Consider the following 27,669-nt stretch of genomic DNA (forward strand, 5'->3'; position numbering starts at 1 on the left):
CAAAGTGCATGTTATATTTTAGCATTATATACATTACACAGCTGGCACATGCAGGGTAGCACAAATGGAGATGATCACAACTGTCCCAAAGCATACAGGATATTTTATTGTATAAATAATTGATGGCTAAAACGTAAACATGCCATCCTTGTAATCACAGCCATATATCGATGATTCTATCTTGAAGGTCTGTTTTTAATTCTTCCCCCACACTGGATGTCGTCATTGTTATCAGTAAGGGATCAAATAGTAGCTATTAACAAGGTTTTGACACAAATATTTTAAAAGCCTATACATTCCTTTGGAGTTTTCCAAAAGAGGATTAGCCTACATTTAGAACTGTAATATGATAAACACTTGGGATCATTTCAGGTATTAAATAGCATTACAGTAAACAATGTAAACAGATGTGTTTTGGTGCAGTGGCACAGATGTGTCTGTGCAAAGATGTAGGTCAAAGGATTGTTTTGTTTCCCCTTATTTCGGGGGGTTATAAAGGGGGTGCCACCATGTCACAACCAAACCTCCATTTGAGTTACGGACATTCTAATAGGATGGGGGCGTCCTGCTGAGTAGGAGGAGATGTTTTCAAACCTCTTTGTCCTGGGAATCAGCTGGGAATTAGCGGGGAAACCCCCCTCTGTATTCATTTGTGTCAAAGCATTGTCAAAAGCAGCAAATCAGACTTTCTTTGCAAAAGCTTTAATGTTTAAAAACCATGATCCAATGGCATCATACTCTGATTTGTAGTCTGTGAGTAAGGTTTGTGTTACTGATTTAAGTGAGAGAAGGATAAACACAGGAGGACTGCTCTTGGGTTTCTGTCTTTCATGGGCTCTGACCATTTTAGGTCAGGTTTTGAAAGAGATATGCCTGACGTAAGCTCAAGAAGCTTGCCTGTGGAAGGTGCATACTGTATGGACTGTATCTGGATGGACTGTATGGGATCATTGGCAGTTGAATGACTAAAAAGCGCTGGGGGTTATAGCGTGGATGATTCGTGCTCTTCAGACATTACATCAGAGTCTGTTTTCATTCAAAGTGGGATTTTTATCTTCTGAGTCACTGGAGATAATCAATGTTGTTCACTGTTCAGTTTTTGGTAAAAAAAAAGAAAAAGAAAATTGATTACATTCACACACAGCAATGAAACATTCAAGCAGAAGTATGGAATAATTGATAAAGAGGTGGCCTGATATCAGGCCCCGAGATTATAGTCCACTAAAGTTCGCCATCTGTGGTTAGCATGACAACGGCTGAGAATCTATTCTCCTATTTCAAACCACTGTTCTATTACTGAAACAGACTAACATTTGCAAATGCTTATGTTTGATGTTTTTGTTCCCCAAAGACAAATAATGCTCCATCAAGATCATGGCAATGACTTTTTAATCATTGGCTAGACAAATTCTACCAAAGCTGATATGATTTTTCTTAATTATGTAGACTGAAAAAGTGTATTATTGGGGACTGTTGGTCAAGCAAAACATAGAACTATATATAAAATAGGTTCTGTATCAATATATATATAAAAAAATTTTTTTTAGATTTCTACAAAACATTTTATAATGTGGAAAATTAGCATAATGTCTTGGTTTGGTTCCTTATGGCCATTCTTGCTCTGTCTTTGTTTAGTTAGAGGTTGATTAATGGTCCTACTGAGGAAAGATTTTGCGCCCCAAAAAAGTATTTTATAGCAAAAGCTTTTTGGTCTTGCTCAAATAAAATGGAGTCTTTACAAGTACAAGTACTTATATAGAAAACATGAACACACACAAAAAAAAGACCTGCATTAAAAAAGGCTCTCAAAAGATTTTTTTCTTTTTTTTAGTACCGTCACATCTCAGCTGGTAATTCATCTCTGCCAACATCTTTTTTCCATCTCCACTCATGCATGACCAGCGGAACAAAGAAGTTGGGATTGTTTGCTCCTAGTTCTGCAGTGCTGAAAATCGGGGAAGCCAAAATAAATTTCTGTCATCATTTGCTTGATATCCTCCCGCCGCCTCGCTGCTCCCTACCCAGGCAACTAGACAAAAAAAAAAAACAACTAGACAAAAAAAAGACCATTCTTACACTTGGCATGGCAGCCGGTGTTAAATTACCTGCGACCTGTGCCTCTCTCAACATTCCAAAGTAATTAAGAGTATCTGCAGGGTTCAACGCAACCGTCCGGTGGAAGAAAAGCGAATGAAGAAGGATAATGTATATCTATGAGATCATCCCCTCCCCCTCCGAGTCAATCTGAAAGGAAAAAAACGAAAGAGAAAAGTGATTATGTCAGATGTAAAAGATGACTTAGAAGTGAAGTCATAAGGCACATGCAGACATAAAGGGGAATTAGTAAGGGGGGTGTGGGAGGAGGGTTGCATCAACCAACCAGCATTTGCCGGTGCAGTTCCAAGCACAAATGGAGTTGTGGCAGATGTTGTGTGAATAATGAGCGGGGGCGGGGCATGCAAGCCTCTGCCAGGAGGGTGTCTGTCATTGCGAGCTGAGTGGCGAGGGAGAAAGGGCAGGCTGGTTTGTTTATTCTTCGAGTACCAGCGCACTTTGGAATAAGCCACACTTTTTTCCGAGAGCCTGTCGGGATTCATGCGCGGATGTTTCACTTTGCACCGTTGGAAGTTTCAGGATGGATGCTGTCAAGATTTCAGGAGAAACGGAGGCAGCTTGAACCAGAAAGAATGGGATTAACTTTTGTCAATGGAAAGGGGGAGAAGCTTATATGGAGAGAATAAATGGATCCTCTGTAGAATATAATTTATATAAATTCACTTTTATATCTGTGCTCCATTATTTATGAGATGCTGTTTTTAGTATGTTAAAAACATAAATATTTATTTATTTGGGATTTTAAAGCAGAAAACTAATTTGCTAATTTTTCCTAAGAATACACACACACACTGAAGCAACCTACACTGCAAGATTATTTCTTTTTGTCTATGTAGACAATAGAGTGTATGTTTTGGCATGGGGAAACCGCTGAGCCGACCAGATTGCCTCAGACAAAACCCGTCTTGTGTGGGGAAGGGGGAGGATGAGGACCTGAACATTGATGACTGCTATGTGCCTCAGAGGTCCATTTATGACACGGTGCGGCTCAATGAGCAGATAGACTCGAGCTCTAAGGGTAGCCTCACATCCCGCCACTTTGCGGGTACCTTACCCTACACCCACCGCACTCTTGACTTCAGCAGCCTCTGTGGTAATGGAGTCCTCTCTACATCCAGTTCATTTGAGCTCCGTACCCGTAAACCCGCCACGCTGGACGAGCGGGCCGTCTTTGACGGACTCAAACTTAACGGGAATATCATTAGAGCGACAGATACGGTGCTACCAAAGTCACGTCCTCAGAGTGGAGAGAAGCAACCTCAATATCGGAGATCTTGGCGGACTTTTGCCCCTACAAATCTTGGCGAGTATGCCAGCCGCAGTGGAATTTTGTGTTCCAGGAGTGCGGAGAGACCAGGATTGATCGGCGGAAGAAGAGGACAGAGTGTGACCAGTTCTCTGACGTCTGAAGAAGACTCGGGGCTGTATAGTCCTACTGTGGAGAGGGAACGTCATGCTCAACGATCCCACAGGAGGCCTGGCGCTGGCACAAGGAGCCTCTCTTCTTCAGACGCCATGCACTTGTCTGGGAACTTGAAAAAGCTTCGGTCCCTGAGCTCAGGACAAGATGAGTTCCCCTTCACGCCTACTCGGGATAACCACTCCCTTTACCAAAGTGGTTGCCTGGTTCAAGAGCCACAACAAGTGCAATCTGACATGGCAAACTTGAACGAAAAGCATATTATGAATAACGGCGATCACAAGTACTCCATTGGGAGATCATCTTCAGGGTCAACCTTTAGGACTCTTAATGAAACCTCTGAGTGGTATTCTAAAACTTTAACAGACTATGAAGAGTTATCCACCGCAGAGCTCTTAGACAGTGAAGACAGTGAGCTTGTCAGCGTGCTGGTGACACAGCCTGAAACACACGGAAACTCTGTAACTCTACCCATTGATAGCCATCAGCAAACCAAACCACGTACTGTGCAACAAGTGGCGTCCCAATACAATATGGAAGAGCTGGAAGAATTCCTACAGTCAGTGGAGGACTGCCTGCCCAAAGATTTACACGCATTCCAACATGCAGAAGAGATTGAGGCGTTACTGAATACCATTTGCCTAGAAGTGGACCGTAAAACTTCCACGCCACAGGTGCCCAAAAATAGCTTCTTCATTCATTCTGAGATCATCCTTATTAGTTGGTCTAGAGCATGTCATACTGGATGATATGGATCTTCAGATGAGTAGCGGTTGTCTCTGAGCCGTACATATCTGATTACATGATGGGTGAATTAAGTTTTGCTTGGAAGTCTTGTCTGTCTGCATGATTATACCCAGCTGCTTCTCACTGTAAAATTGGCTCCACTCGTAGAACAGAGCATTAAGAGAGTTGTTTATTTGAGTTGGACTCAACACTAAACCTGGCTATGTCGGTTGACTTGTGCGTCAAGATCTGGAAGAACTCACTGTCATTGCAATTGTTGAGATCGTAATCAAGTTAATATTTTTTATTTTGTCGTTGGTTTTATGATTGGGTTAAGATAATATGTGAGTGTAACAATGGGCTTTGCAAACTCGTAAAATTTAAGGAGACCTAATTCTTAGATGTTACCTCATAGAAGTTAAGCCATGTTTACAAATAGAAAAAAAAATGTTTTATTGGGATTTCGGCATTAGCACCAACAATATTTTGAACTTGCCACAGAGGTTTTTAATGCAGCTTCTTCATTAGTGTGCCTTTGCAGCAATTTTATCTGGACTTAGAATAGTGGGACTAAATTGCTGGTTGATTGTAAAAAGGTGGCTTATTGCATTTTTGAGTGGGATTTCTGTGTTAAACAGGCTTATGGTAGTGTAGTTATTAGGACTGGGTTAAAAAAAACAATATTATCGATAGTGAATACATTTTCCTTTTTGAGCGTGATATCGATTCGTAAAACCATCGATTATTTTAATATCTCTTCCCCATGAATTCATCCGAAAATGTAATTTTAAAGCCCTTTTTTTTATCTTACTATTTTTTTAAATTTACTGTTCACATGAATTTGAAGTATTTCCTTATATTTATGAAAGTCCTTACTTATTGCACTATTTTAGTCTGTTTATAATTTATATTTACAATTATTGAATTTGAATTATAAAAATATTTACATCTCATTCTGTCAATGTTTGTGTGACACACTTAAAGTGATTATAACATGATACTTTCATTAATAAACTAAATCATTTAACCAGTTACTGCCTTTTTTTAATCTAGAATTTAATGTTTGCGAAGTTATCATGTCCTTGATATTTACAAAGAATTGATGTTCCATAATCAATCGGATTGAATTGAAGTGAATCAAATTGAATCAAAAGAAAATCTAAATCAAATCGAACAGAACTCTTGTGAAACAAAATTGAATCGATACCCAGCCCTAGTAGTTATGTTTGTCCCTGATGGATGCGTTTATTTTATTGCATTCATGGATGCATGTATTTTATTGAATTCTATGTTCTTTAATTGCAACATGTACCAATTTAAGTGGGGTGCCCGCTATCATGACTACCGGTTCCGTGCACTCCATGAATCCATTGTTTGCTTTTGATTGTAGGCTTTCCAGAAAGAAGACATCGACCCATTGCAGACACAACTCCAAGACATCAACTTGATCAGTCAGGGGCTGATCCAGAACGCCGCCAGGTGCACCAACACAAAGAAGCTTGAGGATGACCTGGACAAGGTTAACACAAAGTGGAACACACTTCATAAAAAGGTATTTGATTGTTTGGCAAGTGTTAAGAGTAAAACATTGGAAATAAGTGTCAATAATGCATTTCTGTCTGGTGCTATCCAGGGGACAATTTTAAACTGGCTTCATAGCAGTTGTCATCTATTTTTACCTTGTCATCCACAGATTGCTGATCGCTCAGCCCAGCTGCATGAAGCCCTGTTGCATTGTGGAAGGTTCCATGATGCTCTGGACTCTCTGCTCAGCTGGTTGACCGACACAGAAGAGCTCATGGCCAATCAGAAGCCGCCTTCTGCAGAGTTTAAAGTGGTCAAGGCACAGATACAAGAGCAGAAAGTAAGCATGCATTATGTGCACTCCGTGACACTTTCAGTACATAAAACACCATCCTGTTTCCAACATTGCGGCTTTACAATTCATCTTCTTTAAATGACATTAATTGTTAAACTTAATTGCGGTTCGTAAAGCTATTTAAGTATGTAATGGAGGCATAATACGTGCCTGTGATTGACCGTTTTCCACCATGAAGAAATGACTGCGCTCAGAGCATTTTAATGATGCCCAATAAGTCTTCTCCTTTGTTCGCTTTGGCAGCTCCTACAGAGACTGTTGGATGACCGTAAGCCCACAGTGGAGCTGATAAAAAACGAAGGGGGGAAGGTTGCAGAACTGGCTGAGTCTGTGGACAAGGAAAAGGTTGCAAAAGAGATGCAATCCCTTGGGCAGAGGTGGGACACTCTGCTCAAGAAAGCTGAGAACAGGTTGGTGTGCGTGCTGTTGCGTCAATTCACTGCAGAAATAGATACACAAAGTTAAGATTGAAGGTTAGCCTGGTTTGAAATGTTTCAGCTTGGCCAAAAAACTACACTCACAGGTCTCAACAAAGTACACATTTGATTGAGTTCCAATACAAGAGCTGTTCAGTTTTTATTGAATTTTATAGTCAAAACGTTTTTGCATATTATGTTTTGTTTCTAATAAAGTATCTCCAATATTGTGGTTAGCCCATCTACCAAATCATCTCTCCAATAAACCATGAAATGCGCAAAACATTACTGAGCGTTCGCTCATTCCACAATTTAACACACTATTCAAATTCAATAATTAATGTTTTCACATACATTTACTGAAACTGAGAGTTATTCAATTGTTATTCTGTCAGAGAATATGAATTAGAAAATGACAAACTTGGCAACAAATCTGGTCAACAAAGAGTTTTCTATAATAATTGCAACTCCACTACCTCTTTAATCCGGGTCACGGCACCACATTGAAAAAATCCTGTTTTTACTGCACGCAACATCATGCTAACAGTAACGACCACAAGACTGTATATTCTCAGTTGAGCTCGTTAGTGAATGTCAAAAACTGGTTTCAACGGGTAAGTGTACAAGGGTGCAGATAGATAGGAAGATGCACAGCAGCCAAGCTCAAGTCACCTCAAGACACAAGAAAGAAGCCGAATCTAACAGCCCATTAAGCTAAATGAGAGGAGAAATTGATCAACATTTGTGTCCTCGTGCTGATATTGTCTTTCCTGTATGTGTCAGGCATAAGCAACTGCAGAGCATTTTGGTGGTCACTCAGCAGTTCCACGAGACCTTAGAGCCTCTGAGCGATTGGCTCGCCGTCACAGAGAAGCGCCTCTCCAACACAGAACCAGTCGGTACAGAAACGTCAAAGCTGGAAGATCAGATCGGCCATCATAAGGTATACCATGTCAAGGTCACCAGTGCAACACCCTTAAAGTTTTTCCATCCATCCTGTTTTTTTATGTTACACTTTCTTTTTAAACTTTTCATTTGTTCCATTTCCATTCAATTTCAGTTGGTTTTCTGTTTGTCTTTTCTGTTGGTGTCGCATTCTTTCCCACCCCCTGCGCTCAGGCCATGGAAGAGGAGATTATGAATCACAGTAAAGACCTGTTTCACGCTGTCAGTCTGGGTCAGATGCTTAAAGCTGTGAGCTCTGTTGACGACTATGTTCAGTCCAAGCTGGACACCACGCAGTCCGCGTACATCGAGCTGCAGGAGCGCAGCAGGAGGAAAGCCGACTTGCTGCAGCAGGCCCTGGCCAACGCCCAGCTCTTTGGAGAGGACGAGGTGGCGCTCATGAACTGGCTCAGCGAGGCACACGAACGATTGAGGGAAGTGTCCGTGGAGGACTACATAGTAGACACACTTGAAAAGCAGATGGCAGAACAACTGGTACACACTCCTTCCCGGGCCCGGCATCCTTTTGTCTTTTCTGTTGCAGTCAATCATTTCTCAGTTGGTTTTGAGTGTTGTTTTTCATGTTTTATCTACAAGGACATGTTTCTTGTCGTTTGTCTGAGGTTGTAATTGTCCTTTTAGGCTCTACAAAGTGATATTGAATTGCGGAAGAAAAATGTTGATCAAGCCCTCTTCAATGGGATGGAACTGTTGAAGCAAACGACAGGTATTATACAACTGTCAACCAGCAAGGCTCTGACTCAAAGTTTTGACCTATAATAATAATAGCAATAATATTAATACATGGTTCTCAAATTACAGGTGACGAGGTTGTTGTTATCCAAGGCAAATTGGATGGAATAAAAACAAAGTATGCGGAGATCGCCTCCATGAGTGAAAATGTTTTGAACACATTGGAGCGTGTTTTGAGTCTCTCCACAAAGCTGCACCAGGCACATGAGGATCTGAGCTCCTGGCTGGTGAAGGCAGAGGCTCAGGTCAGTTCTTTTGTCCATCAAGAGCCAATCGGCGAGCAGCTCACTCAAGCCCAAAATATTCAAAAGGTAAGAAAGTGGTGCATTTAGTAAATATCTAGAATCTCTATAGGATGATTAACTGGGGGTAGTATTTCACTCATTTGCTCCCAGCCATTTTCACCGAAGCAACCACCTTCGCTCCTGGCTGATTTACTCGATTTTGACTGATTTTGCAAGGCCAACATAATATTGTGGTCTATTGCTATAAAAACATGTAACCTACCACAAGAAAGATTAGAGGCTCTTCTTTCACCAGGAAAAAGTATAAAAAAAAGCAATTAGCATTCAAATACAGGGAGTCCTCAAGTTACGGCGGAGTTCCGTTCCTCCACTGCCAAATTTCGACTCAAGTTGGATTTCCCCGTTAAAGTTGATATTTACAAGTACTTTTTACAGTAATAAAAAAGAAACATATTTGTGTGATTCGAAAGAGCCAATATTTTGTGTTTCTGCACGGACATTCATTGCTGACAGCCGGCAGAGCGGAGCTAATTCAAACTTAAACACGGAAATGTGACGCGCCTAATGGCGAGCCGACCTGCTGATGGACGTCCGTCCGTTGCTGGAGGTAACAACACAACTTTAAATAACTTTAAAATGGCGTAATTACTGTGGGAAATTAATGAAAAAGAAGGTACTACGGTCGAGGCACGGGCGCCGTAACGTCGAAAAGATGTAAATCGCATATAATATAACTCGAGGACTCCCTGTATAGCTAAGTTTCATCAATATATACATTCCTGGTGAAAACACTGTCAAAAAGAGCTTGTTGCAACATGGCCCTGGCTGATCTCTTATATTCATCTGCCACCTGCTGGCTGTTTTTTGTAATAACCACCATTGCTTTAAGCCACTTCCATGTCAGAAGCTGCATCAATGCCTTTTGTATGCTCTTGCATAAAAAAACATAAAAAACATGAATGTGTTTTTGGGAGTGAAGGCCAAATTATTAAACGTATTTACATGTTTTGGGATTTGAATGAGTCAATACTGTACACTTTATAAAATAAGTTTTTCATCATTAACAGAGCTTTACTGTTTTATTTTTTAATCAACAACAATTTTATGGTACATAGAGTAAATGATTACACAGCACTGGTTTTTTTTCATGCTGATAAAACTTGTTTTCCAGACCTTGCTCAAAGAGACCAAAGACAAAAAAGCTGCAGTGGACAAGCTGAATGAATTGAGCACTTCCCTCCTGGATCTCATTCCCTGGCACACCCGAGAAGGTCTTGACAAGCTGGTGACGGAGGACAATGAGCGCTACAGAGCTGTCTGTGACAGCATCACTCAGCAGGTCGACCGGATCAACGCTGACATTCTCAAGTCACAGCAGGTGAGCCAGAATGAATGGAGTGATTTTTCCTCATCTTGCGTTTTTTCCCATTTTGTCCTACTTTAGCTGTCTTCCATTTTCCTGAAGTATTTTTTTCCCTTTTTTGCCTAGTTTGAAGAAGCCGCAGATTCTGAACTGGCATGGCTTACGGATGCTGAGAGTAAGCTACTCTCAATGGGGGAGATCAAACTGGGGCCCGACCAAACTGGGGCCCAGCTACAAGCACATAAGGTCAGTCTTTCATCATCTGTTAAGTGTGTGGTTTGCGCAACATTTAACCAAACTCACTTGTGTGTGTTTTCCAGGTTTTCTCTATGGACATCATGAGGCATAAAGACTCTGTGGATGCAATAGTAAAAACTGGAAAAGCCATCATGTGCAGCAAAAAGCCAGAGGAAAAGGAATTATTAAAGGTGAAAAGCAGTGTCAAATATTGATTTGTCTGCTGTCTTCTACATACATTACGATATCTTGTCTCATGTCAGGCCAAGACCCAGACTCTCGTGGAGAAGTACGGTGCGGTGAGTCATCTAAACTCAGAGCGCTGTCTGCAGCTGGAAAGAGCCCAATCTCTTGCAAGCCAGTTTTGGGAAACCTACGAAGAGTTGTCACCATGGCTTCAGGAAATCCTGAAGACCTTCAACCAGTTGCCGCCGCCCGCCATCGAGTACGATACGCTTCGGCAGCAACAAGAGGAACTCAGGGTAAGACGGCACAAGAGGTACAATCACTGTCTTCATTCAAAAGATTTCAAGTTGTTTAACAAATGTACCGGTATGTCCCCTAAAGCAAATGCGAGAGCTGATTGCCGAGCACAAACCACATATTGACAAGATGAATAAGACGGGACTGCAGTTACTGGAACTGAGCCCAGAGGAAGGGCTGCCAATCAGGGAGAAGTACACAACGTCCGAGCAGCTTTACACCACACTGAAAGCTGATGTCAAACAGAGAGCTGCCGAGCTAGATGAGGCCATCTCCAAATCTTCTCAGGTCAATAGATAAAAAAATATATATTATTATTTTGTTAATTTCTATTCTGCTCATTTATTTGAATGGATATATACTGTGTATATATTTCAATGTTATTTAATGAATATGCCAAACCTAACCGTTATGAGAAAATATTGTTTTGTTTAAAAAAAAAAGAAGGTGTTTTACAGTTTTAAAAGTCCATACTTTTACCTATTTTTTTTATATTTGTACTCAGAGTGGCTATACACTCTAAAAAGAGAATTGTTGAGCTAGCTTAAGACTAAAAAGAAAATTGTTGACCAACTGAATTTAATTGCTTCAAGTGGTAACACACAATTGAAATAAATTAATCCAAGTTAATATATTAACTTTAATTAATTATGAGGTCATTAAGTTTACTTCAACTGAATATATACATTTTGGATTAACTTAATTCAATCGTGTGTTACCACTTGAAGCAGTTTAATTAAGTTGGGCAACAATTCTGTTTTTAGACTAAGGTTGGTTCAATAATTCTCTTTTTAGAGTGTATACTCTACTATGTGTATTATTTCATTGGTTAGTCTACAGCTAAAGATTTACAGTAGAATGATTGCTATTGTAGTTGCAATAGTGACTGAAATGTCCCCATCTGTCATTCCAAACCAGTTCCATGATAAAATCGACCCCATGCTGGAATCCCTGGAGCGGATTGCCGAGCGCCTCCGACAGCCTCCGTCTATTTCGGTGGAGGTGGACAAAATCAAGGAGCAAATAACAGAGAATAAATGTGTCAGCATGGACCTGGAGAAACTGCAGCCTTCCTATGAGACTTTGAAGCAGCGAGGCGAAGAGATGATTGCACGGTCAGAAGACAGAGAATTATCTGCTAAAGGTATCAAATCAACGTGTGCACATGAATTTCATTTCATGCAGTGTTTCCCGCAGATTTGAAATCTACTTGGGCGGGTGGGGATGGGAGGTGGGTTGGACGGAAGGTGGGTCTCAGACCTGTTACTACGTCTCCTCTAGCCTCACGATCCACAAGTGAGTGACGGCGAACTAATGTTACATGCGGTATATCCTGTCGCGCCCTTTTTTTTTATTTTTAAATATATTTTTGATACATTTTCTTGAAAACGTCTTGGGTGGTGGCCAATTTACTTGGGTGGCCCGCCCAAGTATTAACATGGTGTGGGAAACACTGTCGCGTATTTTCAAATTGCTGCCTGTTTTCACTAAAGTTCAGCATAAAGATAAAACTAATGTTTGTCCCACAAGCTGTACGAGACAAACTGGACCATATGGTGTTCCTGTGGACCGATATTCAAGTCTTGCTGGAGGAGCGGGAGACCAAGCTGTTGGATGTGATGGACCTCGCTGAAAGGTTCTGGTGCGACCACTGTGCTCTGATCGCCACCATCAAGGACAGCCAGGACCTGCTGAGGGAGCTGGAGGAGCCTGGCGTGGATCCTTCAGTTGTCAAACAGCAGCAGGAGTTTGTTGAGGTTTGCACAGAAAGAGCTGTTGAATACATGAGACAGAGGGTGTTGGAAGTTTTTACTTTAAATGTTGATTTCCACAGGGTTTTAAAGAGGAGATTGATGGGCTTCAAGAGGAGCTGGATTCAGTTAGAAATCAGGGCTCTGAGCTCATGACAGCCTGCGGAGAACCTGACAAACCTGTGATAAAGAAAAGCATTGATGAGGTGTCTTTTTTTTTAAATGAACAACTCAATCATTCTATTGTTGAAGTTCCGCTTTCAGAATTCTTTATATCACTCGTGCGATGTTTCTCTACTAGGTGAACTCTGCTTGGGAAAACCTCAACAAGTCTTGGAAAGAGCGAGGTGAGAGGCTGGAGGAGGCCATGCAGGGTGCAGTGCAATTCCAGGATGGACTGCAGGTACATACTTTGGAACCCTAAACTGAAAAAAATAATGACGCTTTTGTACGCCATCTAGATTTACAGTCGGCAAATTGATAACATTATGTTGCCAAAGAGCAGATTAAACTATTGTAGTACGTTCATCAATTTGTTCAAAATAAAACTACTTTAGACTCCCACTTGCCTACATTGTGGTTATGACCATGCATTTGTAGCAGGGGGAGATTAAAGCTTGCCGTAAATGTCAAAACTTTTCATTTACTGTTTTTATGCAGCAGTGATAAGGCGAATACACACATTGCACCAGACGGTTTTCAAGGCCTTTGGTTTAAAACCACAGCACACAGATTGCAATGCCATCCATCACAGCCAGCTACAGTGATACAACAATTTTATGAGCATGCAATTAATTGCGACACCACCCACACCGCTTTACGGTATTTGGCTCAAACTGCAACCCACATGAACTGTTCCTACACGCAGCTGCTTTGATGTGACTAATAGTAAAAGCATCTTTTACAACCCTGTAAAATGATATAAGACTTGTTTTTCATTCGTATTGTCTAATTGCACCCATTTTCATGTGGATTTACTTCAAAACAGTCTGGAGTAAAGGCAGCGTTGGGTGCAAAAGGGAAAATGTGCGCAATACTTCCAGTAACGTGTTCCTTTGCCTTGCACGCAGGGTATGTTTGACTGGGTGGATATCCTGGAGAGCAAACTGGACTCCATGTCACCTGTGGGCACTGACCTCGAAACTGTCAAGCAGCAGATTGTTGAGCTCAAGGTATAGTTCTCAATGTACTATACGTTCATACAGGGTGTCCTCGAGTTACGACACGCTCGACCTACGATGTTTCAGCTTTTTTACGATGGCTGTGCCTCGTCCGCCATTTTGTCCTCAGTGTTTCTACTTAGCTAGTGCTAGCGCTTGTCTGTGTTTGTGCACCGGAAGTATCTTTGGCTTTTTCGCCCTTTTTTTTCTCCACATTATGGCTCCAAACCATCTTGTTGTTGTTTTTTTTACTTTTATGTATTTTAATTTATCCAAAACTATTTTGTTGTAAATTTTGACTTTAACGGTGAAATCCGACTTGCGTGGAAATTTAGGTTACATCGCCAGCGTAGGAACTAGGAACGTAACTCATCATAATTCGAGGACTCCCTGTATTAAGTTACTGAAAGAGAACAGGAAGTGCAGTTGAAAACAAAACCCCTTTACAATACCACTTTTACCCCCAACATGGAAGTTGCAGTTACGTGACAGTTGCAATCATGCAAAGGGGTTGTAACATAAATGGGGGCTTGTCCGGGATCTAATGGTAGCTATGGAAAATGTGTGTGAGGTGTGGCGCACTTTTGATTTAGTTAATTTGGTCTTTTATTTGTATTTATTTATTTATTTATCTACTTGCTTACTTACTTACTTACTTACTTACTTACTTTTATGGTCAATCTGCACGTTAACGACCATCGCTCTCCCAGGTTAGAGACGTCCATCTTGGTTTTTATAGCCATTCCGTCAGACACCTGTTTATTATTTGTTATTTGTTATTGTGGGGCAAATCTTGGGCAAAGCGTATTCACTGTTGGGGGCTGCAAACCTTGATCTCGGCAAGTCCCAGAAGATAGTTTTTATTTTGCTAGTTATCTGTGGATTGTTTTGTTTTGTCCCTGATTGGCGACTTTTTAATAATGTTTGTTAGGAGTTCAAAGTGGAAGCGTACCAACTGCAGATCGAGATGGAGCGTCTAAACCACCAAGCGGGCCTCCTGCTGAAGAAAGTCACAGAGGAGTCTGACCGCTGCGCCATCCAGGAGCCGATGTACGAGCTCAAGATGCTCTGGAAAAACCTAGATGAGAAGATCATCAGCCGGCAGGTGCTCCAAAACAAAACAAAACAAAAGTGGTGGTTTTACTCACTGCACCATCTTAATGTGTTTTCTGTCCTTACTTCAGCACAAACTTGAGGGAGGCCTTCTGGCATTGGGGCAGTTCCAGCATGCACTGGACGAGTTGCTGGCCTGGATGAACCACACGGAGGAGTTGCTCAATGAGCAGAGAAAGGCAGGAGGAGACCCCAAAACTATTGAGATTGAGCTGGCCAAGCATAATGTAAATGTTCTTCATTATCTCTAGGTTGAACATCCATACGGTGAATATTTTTGAGAAAAGGGGCATACTGCTGTTTATTTCCAAACCATTGTTTTCTCCTCAGGTCCTCCAAATTGACGTACTGGCTCACAAGTCAACAGTGGAGACGGTGAACAAAGCGGGAAATGACTTAGTGCAATCCAGTGCTGGAGAAGAAGCTGCTTGCCTGAGGAGCAAACTGGAGAACCTCGACCAGCGCTGGAAAGTCATCCTGGAGAAGACGAAGCAGAGGAAGCAGCAGCTGGAAAGTGCTTTGCTTCAGGTATAGAAAGACGTGACAGTATCTTGTTCATTTGACATTTCTTTAGGTTCAATTCCTGTTAAGTTATATTAAGACCTTATCTAATCTATCAAAGATAGACTAACACACACTAACATTATGTGCAACATATGTTAGTCAAAAACAGTTTTGCTCCAAAAATGAATGAATGATTCCACAAAATGAGAATCTCTCCCCTCGGAGCGTGCGCACAATGAGTATGTGTGACACCTTTTGTCTGAGTCAGCTTGTATTGTGTTGTAGGCCCAGGGTTTCCATGGTGAGGTGGAAGATATGCTGCAATGGCTGAAAGACACAGAACGTCAGCTGTTGGCATCAAAGGCTGTGGGAGGCTTACCAGACACAGCCCGCGAGCAGCTTAACGCCCATCTGGTACGTGTTTAACAATGCGAGAACGCGTATGCAGATGGCCAGTCCGCGAGGAGATCGGCGCTTTCCTCTTCTTCTGTTTAGCTGAAGTGTGAAATTGAAATGACGCTGTTGGTTTATCACAGCAGACGATGACTACAATACTTGATGATGATGTTTGAAACCGTTTCAGCATTATCTGCTTTCCATGTCTCCAGGAATGTTTTCTTTCCCTTTTTCCTCCTTTTATGGTATTTTCACGGCACATTTTAAGGAGCACATTTTTGGAGATAACATTTCTGGAGATTACCTACATGATACCGTCTAAATGTTTGTGGGAACATGGTGACTTTTGGCAGTTTTTGCGTTACGCTGCTGACCTTGAATATCTTTTCCCCAAATGACTGTTGCATCATGTCGCCACGCAGGAGTTGTGTTCGGCCCTGGAGGTGAAGGAGGAGCTGTATCAGGAGCTGATGATCAAAGGTCAACAGCTGCTCTCTATGACGCCCGAGGGCAACACGGAGCAGGACCTTGGCAACCTGAAGGACAAATGGGAAGCAGTGCAGGCCAAAGTTGCTGAAAGGAAGGTAGGGATGCCTTGCTGCGTTGTTGTTTTCACTTTGGATTATTGGATTATAGTTTTCAAGTTCCGTTTAATGTGCTCTAACAAGAAAATAGATATATCATATAGCATACTTTTTATACAGCAATTCCAAATTGTAATGCAATACAATAATTCAATGATTTTAGTAATGCATATTAGTGGCATGCATCTCTCCACGAAAGACGATTCAATACGGTTTTAGATACGTGGGGTGCGAAACAGGTCAAGGAAGGTTCCATTTGAAAGTGGTACAATTCGATTCGGTTCAACTCAGTGGGATTACGATTCGATTCAATATGGCACGTTTCAGTTTGAAAGGTTATGATGCAATTACTTTTTTGGTGCAATTTTACATACATTTAAATGAACTTGTAAGTACTGTAAATATGCCATTTCTTTCTAAGATATATCTCTCCAATAAAAGACAATTCGATATGTATCTCGTATATTTCAAAGTGGAACGATTTGGCTTGGTTCGATGTACTCGTACTTTTTAAATAAATCAATCAATCAAGTTCAAGCTCGTTTTTGTTAGGTGCTTAGCATATATTTAAAAACACCAACAACCAGCCACAACAACTGGGGACTGGGGAACAGTCCAGGGTGTACCTCGCCCAAAGTCAGCTAGAATAGCCTCCAGATCACCTGCAACATTAATGTGGATAAAGTGCTATAGAAAATTGATGGATGGTGGATTGATAAAGAAGCATACACCATAATAAGAATACCACATAGGGTGATGAATATAAATTGAATCCCCCAGAAAAGCGCTCATCATGTTCTTTCTTGTTTCGCCTCAATAAATAAACACCATCCTTTCAAAAAGCCAAAGTGACTCTCTCGCTACAAATATGGCCTGGCCTCTCACTGAACAGTCGGCTTCCTCTTTACTTTGGTCCTGTTCCCAGAATCACAGTGCCTTCTGCAAGTGTTCCAATAATAGAATAAAGAACTGACAGCTCTGAGTCCGCTTTTAGCGCTCCCACTGGCATATGAGGGAGACGCAGCATGAAACATCAGCTCGCTAACATCGTTAAGATGGCCGTGTGACATGAGCATGTGGCCCAACGGATGTTTCTCCCTCATTTGATTAAAAATCCATTAGCCAGAATCTGCTTCACCATCAGCCTTTACGGTGATATGAACTTCCTCATTGGGTTAGGGCTCATGTTTGCCATACTCGGCATTATGTTATAGCAACAGTGGACTTTGTGATTCATTACTGTAATTTATTTTATACCCACAGGTGAAACTGGAAGAGGCCTTGACTCTGGCCACAGATTTTCACAACTCTCTGCAGGACTTCATCAACTGGCTGACCCAAGCAGAGCAGACGCTGAACATGGTGTCGCCCGCCTCTCTGATTCTGGAAACTATTCTGTTTCAGATTGATGAGCATAAGGTGCAGTTACACATTCTCCAGTGCAAGTCACTATTATTGTTCATTTGGACCTGAATAAAAGGCACATTATGAACTTTTCATTTTTTGTTTTAGTTCAGCCATAAAAATTACTCAGTAATCTTTCCTCTTTCTCTCCTGTGCAGATGTTTGTGACAGAGGTCAACTCTCACAGGGATGACATCGTCGAACTGGACAAGACCGGCACGCATCTGAAGTACTTCAGCCAGAAACAGGATGTGGTTCTGATCAAGAACCTGCTCCTCAGTGTGCAAGGTCGCTGGGAGAAGCTGGTGCAGCGATCTGTGGAACGCGGTCGGGTTTTGGACGATGCCAGGAAGAGAGCGAAACAGGTATTCGCAGGCATCGAGGCCACATGCACGGCATTACAGCGTTTGTTTTATAACTATAAATTTGCTGCCATTTGCTGAAAAATGCACTTATTCACTGACACACCTGAAGCCAAAGCTCTGTCTAATACATATTTTCCACGGGCTATTAAAAAGCATTAAAAGTCATTCAATGAATTTTGGTGAAATTAAGGCCTAACCAATCACGGCTCACCTGCTTTGACCTGATTGCGTCAGCAAACTGAGCCATGATTGGTCGTTACCTACTTCCTCAGCACAGATTATGTCATCTTCATTCAACAGCAAGTGGAATTTTTTTGGGGTGAAAGATATTATTAATGGTTCATGAAAAAAAAATGAAGTTATTAAATTAATTCTGGACTTTTTGGCTCAATGGGTCAAGTATCCCTTTAAATGGCATTAAGAAGTATTAAATACGATGTCGAGAGGCATTACAATTTTAAATATAATGGTTCTCCATAATTAATTTGACATACAATGTTGTGTAAAGGATTCACTATAGCACAATAAGCAATACCCCAAAAATATATGTATTTGTGGGGACTGGTGACTAGATGTAATTTAAAATGAGCAAAATGGCCTGGAGTTCATGAGTTGCTTCACGTTCCAAATGCCAATTGCTCTGAGTTTGAATAGAAAAATAAAGTATTCCTGTCACCAACATCCAACATGACGCTCAAATGCCACCTAGTCTATGACTTGATGTTTCACACTCCTTTAATTGCTACTTATGAAAAAAGTGAAATTTTTTATTTTTTATTGAACAGATATATTCAGTTAACTTGGAAATCATGCAATTAACTCATTCACTGCCATTGATGGCTATTGACGTCAAAAATTCATTTGAACTATTTTTAATTAACATTTTTCCACTTTTGTTAACAAGAGTATGAAAACCTAGAATTATTTTCTTGTACATTTAAAACAGATATAACATTTATGATTAATCGTGAGTTAACTATTGAAGTCGTGCAAATAATTACAATTAAAGAATTTAATCGCCTGACGCAATAAAAAAAAAAAGAAAGAAAAGATTATTAAAAATTAGGAGCGTCAGGCGATCATTTTTTTAATTTGCAATTAATTGCATGACTTCACGAGTTAACTCACAATTAATTACACATTTTATATCTGTTCTAAATGTACAATAAAACTAATTCTAGGTTTTCATACTCTTGTTAACAAAAGTGGGGAAAAAATGTAAACTAATAAAAATAGTTCAAATGAATTTTTAACGTCTACAACCGTCAATGGCAGTGAATAATTAGTTAATTACGATAAAAAATGTTAATCAACTGACAGTCCTAATTTGCATAAAAAAATACACACACACATTAAAGCATTGAATTGGATTTGATGATACCTGTAGAAATCATATAATCGAAAAGGAAGCTTGTGGCATCTATAGACAGTTACTGTATAAATAGATGAATAAATGCCGGTCCAGAAAGTAAAAACCCTGAAGCAGATTGGCTTTAGCCACAGATGCTGCTTTACCTGCCAGTTAAGTAGAAGCACCTGTGGCTAAGGCCAATCTATGTCAGGGTTCTACTTTCTGGACCTGGATTGCCCATCCCCGTGTTTAAACAGAGGTGGCAAATCCAGGTCCAGATAGTAAAAACCCTGCCACACATTGGCTTTAACCACAGGGCTGATGCCAATCTTTCTTGACCTGGATTTGCCACCTGTGGTTATAAGCCTTATTGGAGGGTGTCAATTACTTTTGTGTTATTGATTATTTGTAGTAGGGCTCGGTCTATTAATCTTGTATTTCCTATTGTACGGATGCATCATTATTGTTTTAGAATTTCAAGTTACTGAACACTGAACTGCATTCATCTCACTTTTTCTCAGTTCCATGAAAACTGGAGTAAACTGATGGAGTGGTTGGATGAATCTGAGAAGACGCTGGACTCTGAGGTGGAAATTGCCAATGAGCCAGTCAAAATCAAGAAGCAGCTGTCGCAGCACAAGGTGAGCAGTGACGGCGAGTATCAGCATTCGTACGAGGGCTTGAAGCTATTGAAGAAGTGCTTCAATTTGACCTTGGAAAGGATGAAGGAACCTCATTGAATGAACAGTCATGTGGACAAAAGAGTATTTAGACATCTGAACAATGACACAAATGTCTAACAGACCGCATTTATGTGCTTTCACTCAGAGAGAAAAGAGGTGGGAACATTCTCAGTAAACCTATTCAGATGTATAACAGTATGCATACATTAGTCACGGTTGCGATTCTATCGCAGGCTACATAATCCCTCTTCTGCACTGGTGCGCGGGCAGATTGTGTTAATCCCGTCATAATACTGGGATAGAGCAAATGTATTTGGGGTGGCCGTGCTTTGGGATACTTTTAATCTCTTTGGAGCTGTGGCTCTTGAGTTTTGACCCATTTTTGGTTTCCCGTACATAATGTCATGTTACTTATTAGAATGCATACACACGCAGATTAAGGTAGTATCTGAGTTGCCCTCAGTGGGAAGATTAGGAAGGCTCATAAAAATGGTGCCAAACAGGTCAAGCAAGTGACTATCTGTGGTGACCCCTGATAGGACAAGATGAAAGTCTTAACAACTGTAACCCTATGCATGCAAACACATAGCAGGCTAGCGACCATTGCAATACAATTCCTGCATAATATCCATATGGATTTCTTACATACAGGACTTCCAGAAGGCGTTGGGCAGTAAGCACTCGGTGTATGATACCACCTCGCGCACTGGACGAGCCCTCAAGGACAAGACCTCACTTCAGGATGATAATCAGAAACTGGACGACATGCTGAGCGAACTGAGGGACAAATGGGACACCGTTTGTGGAAAGTCCATAGAGAGGTAAAGTCACACAGGGTTTCATTTGGAACAGATTTGGGACATCTCAAGATGAGCTAAAAATTGTATCTCCTTTTTGAATGCTCAAAAAAACTATGACAGAATAAATAAAAGTTGAATACACCTATGCATTTCTAGTTATTCCACTTTTCAGTTTAGCCTTAGAATGCTTGCATAGCTTGGTATGTAGTTGATGATATGTGCATGTTCCCGCAGGCAAAACAAGCTAGAGGAGGCGCTGCTGTTCTCCGGCCAGTTCAAAGACGCTTTGCAGGCTCTCATCGACTGGCTGTACAGAGTGGAGCCTCAGATGGCCGAAGACCAGCCAGTTCATGGAGACATCGACCTGATTTTGAACCTGATTGACAACCACAAGGTCCAAACAAACTCATCTACCATAGCTATTTTATTGTATCGCAATAGAAAACATATTGTAGAAATAGATGAATAAACAGGCTTGGTATTGTATTACCACTCTATTGAGCTGTATGACGCGCTCTCTCCAGCCGTGTTGTATGGGAAATACACGCCTTTATGTGCCAGTGGCGCTATGTCAATAACAAAAGCAGCACAACAAGTGGCTCTTTGTTGCACAGGCAAAGACTCTGTTAAAAGACGAATCGAATGTATGCCTAAAGCAACCTTATATGGCAGAAAAGATAAATGTTACAAAAATAAAAACACATTTCAAAATTAAAAGTCTAATGAACACACTTATCCAACATTAAACCCTCTACACTGCAAAATGTGCCCATTTTCAGGTAACGATGTGTTCCTATTTCCTGTCAATTAATCTGACTACAGTATAGTTACTCTTCCAATATAATTAAAAGTTACTCTGAAAAAATAGTATTGCTGCTGCATGCAAAAATAACTATATAGAACAGAGAATAGAAATCAAAACTTGAAACTTGAATATGGTGAAAGGCATTGTGGGAGTATTCAAATTCACTTTACAGTCTGAGGAAGTGACATCATCGTTTTCAGCGCATTGACTACAATTAGGGGATTTTGAAGTTCAGTCACTATTTTGAGTTTGTCAGCTAAAAACACAAATGTTCAGGTTTATTGCACACTCTGTGTTGTGTAGTTATGGAGCTTCAATAGCACTGCGTTAAAAAAACAAAACAAAAAAACTGGGAACACAGCGTTATGCATTCAAGTTTATAAAGAGAAAGTCACACCAGATTGTGTGAGTGAAGTAAGTCTCAAAATTATCGTTATATTTATAAACAATATACATTATAAATGTTAATTTATAATGTTATTAATGTTACAACATTAATAGTTAAACATGTCAAGTAAAAGTACTACCTTTAAATTAAAACATTTATTGATGTTTCTTTCTTTTTACTAAAAAAAAAAAATTATTATAAAAAAAAATTGCCCATTTACATTACGTGAAATCCATAAAAGTAATTTTTTTTTTAAATAAAAATAATTATGTTCAGTCAAAAAGCTTGTCTTTATTTCTTTCTTTTTTTTTTTAAATAAAAACAACTAATTTTATTCTGGAAGAATAACTGATTTTTTTTTTTTTTTACTTCCAATTAAGTGGTAAAACCTGGTGTCATTTTTATGTTCAGCATGGTTGTCAGTATTTGCTGAATGGAGCTGTTAAAGTTAAATTGAACCAACAAATTCGTTATTCATTAAAATAAATATTCTCAAATTTTATGACCGAGTCGAACTTAAAACAGTACACATAATGTATAAAGTATACAATAACCAACTTTGCCAGAGTATTCAGAAGTTGTTTGAAATCAAAGAGGGCTGCTGTGACTTTAAAAAAACAATGATAAGAACTAAAACAAAGCAAATGTATGTTTCTGTTAAAGGGGTTAATCTGTGGAACAATTATGAAACTGAATTGAAAAACTGTGAATTACTTGCTATGTTTAAAAAGAGGTTTGAAAATATAGTGCTACGAAAATATACAAATCAGGTATAAATATAAATGTATCATATTGTGATTAGATCAATTGTATATGTAGGGCTTTATTTTATCTTTTACTTTTTTGCGTAAGCGTTTATAATTTACACTAATATTTGTAAAGTGCATGTTGTGTTTATTTTCCATTCTTTTTTCTTTCCTTCATTTGCTTCTTTTTTTCTATTTTAATGATACATGATTAAATATAATAATTTATAGTACATTATCATGATGTAAGTTAGTGGGAGTAGGACTAGGTAAGTTCTTGTATTTCTTTCTTCCTACTCCTTTTGAACATATGAATTCTGACCTTGCTGATCCTTCTTTTCCTTTTTGGCTTTTATTTTCTTTCTTTATTGCATGTTCAATGTTCAATAAACCAAACCGCAATAACTTATAATTTTACTTTTAAAATCAAGTAATCAGTAAAGTAGCTAAGTTACTTTTTAAAGCAAGTAATCGTTAAAGTAACAAGTAATCGTTAAAGTAACTCAAGTTTTTTAGGGCACTACAATTAAGTTTTATTTAACTTTTTTGTTGAATTTCCCTCTTTTTAGGTACAGTGTTAATGTTCACACTGTTTATAATGTTACAGTGACTTGCAGCAATATTATTTTGATGAACACTTAACAGATCTCAGCTTAATGCAATGCCGTTTTACACTACTGCAAACTACAACCACAATAATGAAGAAGCCGTTTTGTTTTGCCCTTTGCTGCATGTTTGAGCTCATGTCCATGTTTGGCCATGTCCTTCACTTGTACTGCACTGCAGGTTTTCCAGAAGGAGCTGGGAAAGCGGACAGTCAGCGTCCAGGCCCTCAAACGCTCGGCCAGGGATCTGATTGACAGCAGTCACGCTGACTCGTCCTGGGTCAAAGTCCAGATGCAGGAGCTGAGCACTCGTTGGGAGACCGTGTGCAACCTGTCGGTGTCCAAGCAGGCGCGTCTGGAGCAGGCCCTGTGCCAGGCTGAGGAGTTTCACTCCACCGTTCACATCCTGCTGGAGTGGCTGGCCGAGGCCGAGCAGAGTTTGCGTTTCCATGGCAGTCTGCCTGACGACGAAGAGGCTCTACGCGCGCTTATTGAACAGCACAAGGCAAGCTGTGCTAATACTTACATGTTTTTCCACTTAATGTTTTGCTTCTGATTTGTCAAAATGATCTTGTTGCAAATCTTAACTCATTCAAACCCAAAAACGTGTATTTTTTTTTAAAATACTTTATCCTTCACTCCCAAAAACTTATTTACACGTTTTTAATGTTTTGTGGTTGTTTTTTTTTATGCAAGAGCATACAGAAGGCTTTGATGCAGCTTCTGCCATGATGTGGTGGCTTAAAGCAATGGTAGTTATTACAAAAAACGGCCAGCAGGTGGCAGCAGGGTATAAGAGTTCAGCAAGGGCCATGTTGCAACAAGCTTTTTGTGTCAGTGTTTAAGAATTATTGTTAAGAATGTGAATACGGAAACCGATACAAATACACTTTTTTTCCTGATGAAAGAAGAGACTCTTTTGGTAGGTTCCATGTTTTTATAGCAAGAGAACACAGTATTCTGTCGGCCTTGCAAAATCTGTCAAAATCCAGTAAAACAACCGGGATCGAAGGGGGTTGGTTCAGTGTAAATGGCTGGCCGTGAATGAGTTAATGTCTTTCTGTCTTCTTTGAAGGAGTTCATGAAAAAACTGGAGGAAAAGCGAGCTGCTGTGAATAAAGCCATCAGCCTGGGCGAGGCTATTCTGAGCATCTGCCACCCTGACTCCATTACAACCATCAAACACTGGAACACAATCATTAAAGCCCGGTTTGAAGAGGTAAATGCTCCCTTTTTAAGAATTGTTGCCTTTTTTTTGTGAGAGTTCCTAGTTTTCCTGTTTTTCTTGTAGGTGCAAGCCTGGGCCAGGCAGCACCAGCAGCGACTGGCCGCAGCTCTCAGCGAGTTCTTAACTACCCAGGAGCTGCTGGAGAACCTGCTGACTTGGCTGCAATGGGCCGAGTCTAACCTGAGTGACAAAGACAAGGAAGTCCTACCGCAGGAGATCCAGGAAGTCAAAAGTCTCATAGCAGAACACCAGGTAAGGGAAATCTTTTTTCTAAATGTGGGATGGACTGATCCATTCATGCATTAGTTACTTGAACTAATTCACTGCCAGCCCAGTTAAAATGAAACTTTGACGTCTATAACCGTCAATGGCAGTGAATGAGTTAAAAGCAAAACACCTTCCACAAATGCCCATGAATAATGTTCCCGTTTTTGTGAAACTTGTACTTGACACTTTCCACTTCCTCTCAGCGGAGGTACCTAGAAACATTCTTTTATTATTATCCTGCAGTCTTTTATGGAGGAAATGACCAGGAAGCAACCAGATGTTGACAAAATCACAAAGACACACAAAAGGAAGGCAGTTCTGGAACCTCAGATCCACTCTCAGATCCCCGTGCTGGACAAAGGAAGAGCTGGAAGTATGTATTCCACAATTAAGCCTCCCAAAGCACGACCTGAGCCATCTGGCAAGTGATGAGTCACTGAAGAGTGACTCAACATGTACTTTGGCACCTGGACTGATGTCATCACCGACATATCCAAGGCTCCAAAACACTCTCAATCCACTTAAGGTTAAGGTTTTTGTTTTTTCGCTTCCAGGAAAACGTTCTCCCACTCAAACCATGTATGCGTCAGCGACGCAAGCACCCATCGAAACCAAGAACCCGCGCGTCAACCTGCTGGTCAGTAAGTGGCAGCACGTGTGGCTGCTGGCTCTGGACAGGAGGAGGACGCTCAACGATGCTTTGGACAGATTGGAGGAGGTAACACCTGCTCGCTGTCATCTTTTGGGTGGTTTGGATCAAGTAGATGGATGAAGATTTAATTGAAACGTCCATTTATTTAGTCACGTATAATCACTCTTTGTGTCCAGTTGAAAGAGTTTGCCAACTTTGACTTTGACGTGTGGCGGAAGCGTTACATGCGCTGGATGAACCACAAAAAGTCTCGCGTCATGGACTTCTTCCGGCGCATTGACAAGGATCAGGATGGCAAAGTCACACGGCAGGAGTTCATTGAGGGCATCCTGTCCTCCAGTAAGTGGATGCACTCAACATCTTTGGCTGTGTTCGGAATTGCAAATTCATGAGTTGTGGCGTCAAAATTTCTGATGCACTGTATGTATATGTAGAGCGGCACATCGTAACATGGGAGGTCATATAGTGCCTTGCTTGTATACATTTTGTAAAATACACTTAAAAAACAACCGCTGTTGTTTTCTTAAGATGGAACCCAGGGGCAGCAGTTACAATGAAAACAGCAGAGGACCCAGAATTTTACCTTGTGGAACACCATGTGTTCTGTTATACATGTGAATTCATATTGAACATATTGGTCCGACTACTATTGTTTTCCACTATATAAAATCCTTATCTAGTGATAAGTGACTAGGGAATAAGAGATTGTTATCGCTATTCCCATCTAGCAGAATTCTGATGTTGACATTTTTGATTGTGTACCCTCAGAATTCCCCACGAGTCGACTGGAGATGAGCGCTGTGGCGGACATATTTGACCGGGACGGTGACGGCTACATCGACTACTACGAGTTTGTCGCAGCTCTTCATCCCAACAAGGACGCTTACAAACCTCTGACAGATGCCGACAAGATTGAAGATGAGGTAACAACAACTTTTCTACTTTATTTAAATCGATACAATTATTGAGTTGTGTTTAAAATGAAATATTGAATGGAGTTTTTAACTTCCAATTTTTCATCCAATGTCAAATGGCTACTATACAGATAAGCAATTAGTTTGTAATTTGTTTTATGGTAGACGTTCATTTTTTTCAAATGGAGAGGAACGTTTTCTTGGATTGCAGCGCCATCTGCTGGATGTGGGCACTGGTCTGATGGCTACCAATCTATATATATATATATATATATATATATATATATATATTACTGTATAAAACCAAGCATTAATGAATTAATATTTGTTACTTTTTTAGGTGACGCGTCAAGTTGCCAAATGCAAATGTCCAAAACGGTTCCAAGTGGAGCAAATTGGTGCCAACAAGTACAGGGTAAGCAGAATTGAACCTGCAAGACACAATCTACAATACATATGGAAGACATAAGAACATAATAAAAGACATAGGATATTGTACATTAAAATGTCCTTAAGGTAGGATTGTAAACCCAAATTGTAATGTGCAATGCTAACAAGATTTTTTCTTCTTACTGTTCTTCACGCCACCAGTTTTACCTTGGAAACCAGGTACATGTTGGTGTTGTTGTGCTCCTTCTCTGTGCTTCTGTGCCTTTAAGAAATTGCCTTTTCATGCCCCATGTTTGCTTTCCAATTAACACTCTGCCCAGTTCCCTGGTTGGTGGTTGAAAACTGGAACTCAGAAGTAGTAAAAATAACTTTGGTCATTATATTTGATGCCATAGAGGTTATTCTTGCTCCAAATCATTAGATTTAATGAATTAACCCCGCTCTTTCTCAGGAAAATAACTAAAGGGTCATTCAGTGAAAAAGTTAAGTTACCTCAGCATACTCCAAAAATAATGGTATATTTAGAATCCCTGTTGAATTTTCTTTCCAGCAATACTTTTCTTTTGAAAAATTGGCCCAGTAATTTCTGATATATTGGCTTCCACGCCCATTTTTGATGAAATCTGACAAATTCGGGAAGCCCTTATCTCCCAAACCGCTGGTGCGGTGTCATTAAAATTTGGGATTTGGTGTTGTAAGTTCATAATAAACAAATAAAACAAGTTTCGACCAACTCTGAGATGCTCGGTGAAATTGACCCAGGTTGGGTTGTATTTACTTTATTAATAAAATTTGCAATTGTGTAAAATAAGCAATTAGGCCTACATTGTGCAGTGATTTAGTTTCACACCAAAATAACAACTTGAGGAAGTTAACCCAAATATTTTCTTGACACTCCCTTACCAAAAAGTGGTATACATCAAGTACATAATATAGAATATACTTAAGTATACATAAGTTTATTATTATCCTTGTGGAGTT

General features: G+C 40.2%; 1 protein-coding gene and 1 long non-coding RNA gene across 16 annotated transcripts in view; one reads left to right on the forward strand and one right to left on the reverse strand.

Moving 5' to 3' along the window:
- Positions 1-27,669, forward strand: part of dst (dystonin) — a 114,111-nt gene that overhangs the window by 78,290 nt on the left and 8,152 nt on the right. For 11 of the 15 annotated variants that reach the window (XM_086092723.1, XM_086092726.1, XM_086092725.1 and 8 more), the window contains 36 exons: positions 5,652-5,813; positions 5,955-6,125; positions 6,384-6,550; positions 7,340-7,499; positions 7,676-7,996; positions 8,144-8,228; positions 8,324-8,565; positions 9,671-9,877; positions 9,989-10,108; positions 10,183-10,290; positions 10,363-10,581; positions 10,667-10,870; positions 11,501-11,726; positions 12,113-12,339; positions 12,417-12,539; positions 12,635-12,736; positions 13,404-13,505; positions 14,425-14,598; positions 14,678-14,833; positions 14,937-15,134; positions 15,396-15,524; positions 15,929-16,090; positions 17,354-17,509; positions 17,653-17,859; positions 19,732-19,851; positions 20,545-20,714; positions 20,928-21,087; positions 23,419-23,742; positions 24,313-24,456; positions 24,529-24,717; positions 24,976-25,105; positions 25,287-25,450; positions 25,561-25,723; positions 26,153-26,307; positions 26,639-26,713; positions 26,890-26,907. In XM_086092723.1, coding sequence (XP_085948849.1) covers positions 5,652-5,813; positions 5,955-6,125; positions 6,384-6,550; positions 7,340-7,499; positions 7,676-7,996; positions 8,144-8,228; positions 8,324-8,565; positions 9,671-9,877; positions 9,989-10,108; positions 10,183-10,290; positions 10,363-10,581; positions 10,667-10,870; positions 11,501-11,726; positions 12,113-12,339; positions 12,417-12,539; positions 12,635-12,736; positions 13,404-13,505; positions 14,425-14,598; positions 14,678-14,833; positions 14,937-15,134; positions 15,396-15,524; positions 15,929-16,090; positions 17,354-17,509; positions 17,653-17,859; positions 19,732-19,851; positions 20,545-20,714; positions 20,928-21,087; positions 23,419-23,742; positions 24,313-24,456; positions 24,529-24,717; positions 24,976-25,105; positions 25,287-25,450; positions 25,561-25,723; positions 26,153-26,307; positions 26,639-26,713; positions 26,890-26,907 — 5,940 coding nt within the window. The remainder of the gene's footprint in view (positions 1-5,651; positions 5,814-5,954; positions 6,126-6,383; positions 6,551-7,339; positions 7,500-7,675; positions 7,997-8,143; positions 8,229-8,323; positions 8,566-9,670; positions 9,878-9,988; positions 10,109-10,182; positions 10,291-10,362; positions 10,582-10,666; positions 10,871-11,500; positions 11,727-12,112; positions 12,340-12,416; positions 12,540-12,634; positions 12,737-13,403; positions 13,506-14,424; positions 14,599-14,677; positions 14,834-14,936; positions 15,135-15,395; positions 15,525-15,928; positions 16,091-17,353; positions 17,510-17,652; positions 17,860-19,731; positions 19,852-20,544; positions 20,715-20,927; positions 21,088-23,418; positions 23,743-24,312; positions 24,457-24,528; positions 24,718-24,975; positions 25,106-25,286; positions 25,451-25,560; positions 25,724-26,152; positions 26,308-26,638; positions 26,714-26,889; positions 26,908-27,669) is intronic. The other 4 variants (XM_086092729.1, XM_086092732.1, XM_086092734.1 and 1 more) reach the window with 2 other exon arrangements.
- LOC147164002 (uncharacterized) lies at positions 334-5,709 on the reverse strand. Its single transcript, XR_015096853.1, has 4 exons — positions 5,574-5,709; positions 2,106-2,244; positions 1,835-2,029; positions 334-1,088 (listed from the first exon to the last, which is right to left on the reverse strand). It is a non-coding gene; the product is annotated as an uncharacterized LOC147164002 (long non-coding RNA).

This window comes from Leptonotus elevatus, chromosome 13, assembly GCF_054856555.1.
Source record: "Leptonotus elevatus isolate MCC_2025b chromosome 13, RoL_Lele_1.0, whole genome shotgun sequence".
Lineage (NCBI taxonomy): Eukaryota > Metazoa > Chordata > Actinopteri > Syngnathiformes > Syngnathidae > Leptonotus > Leptonotus elevatus.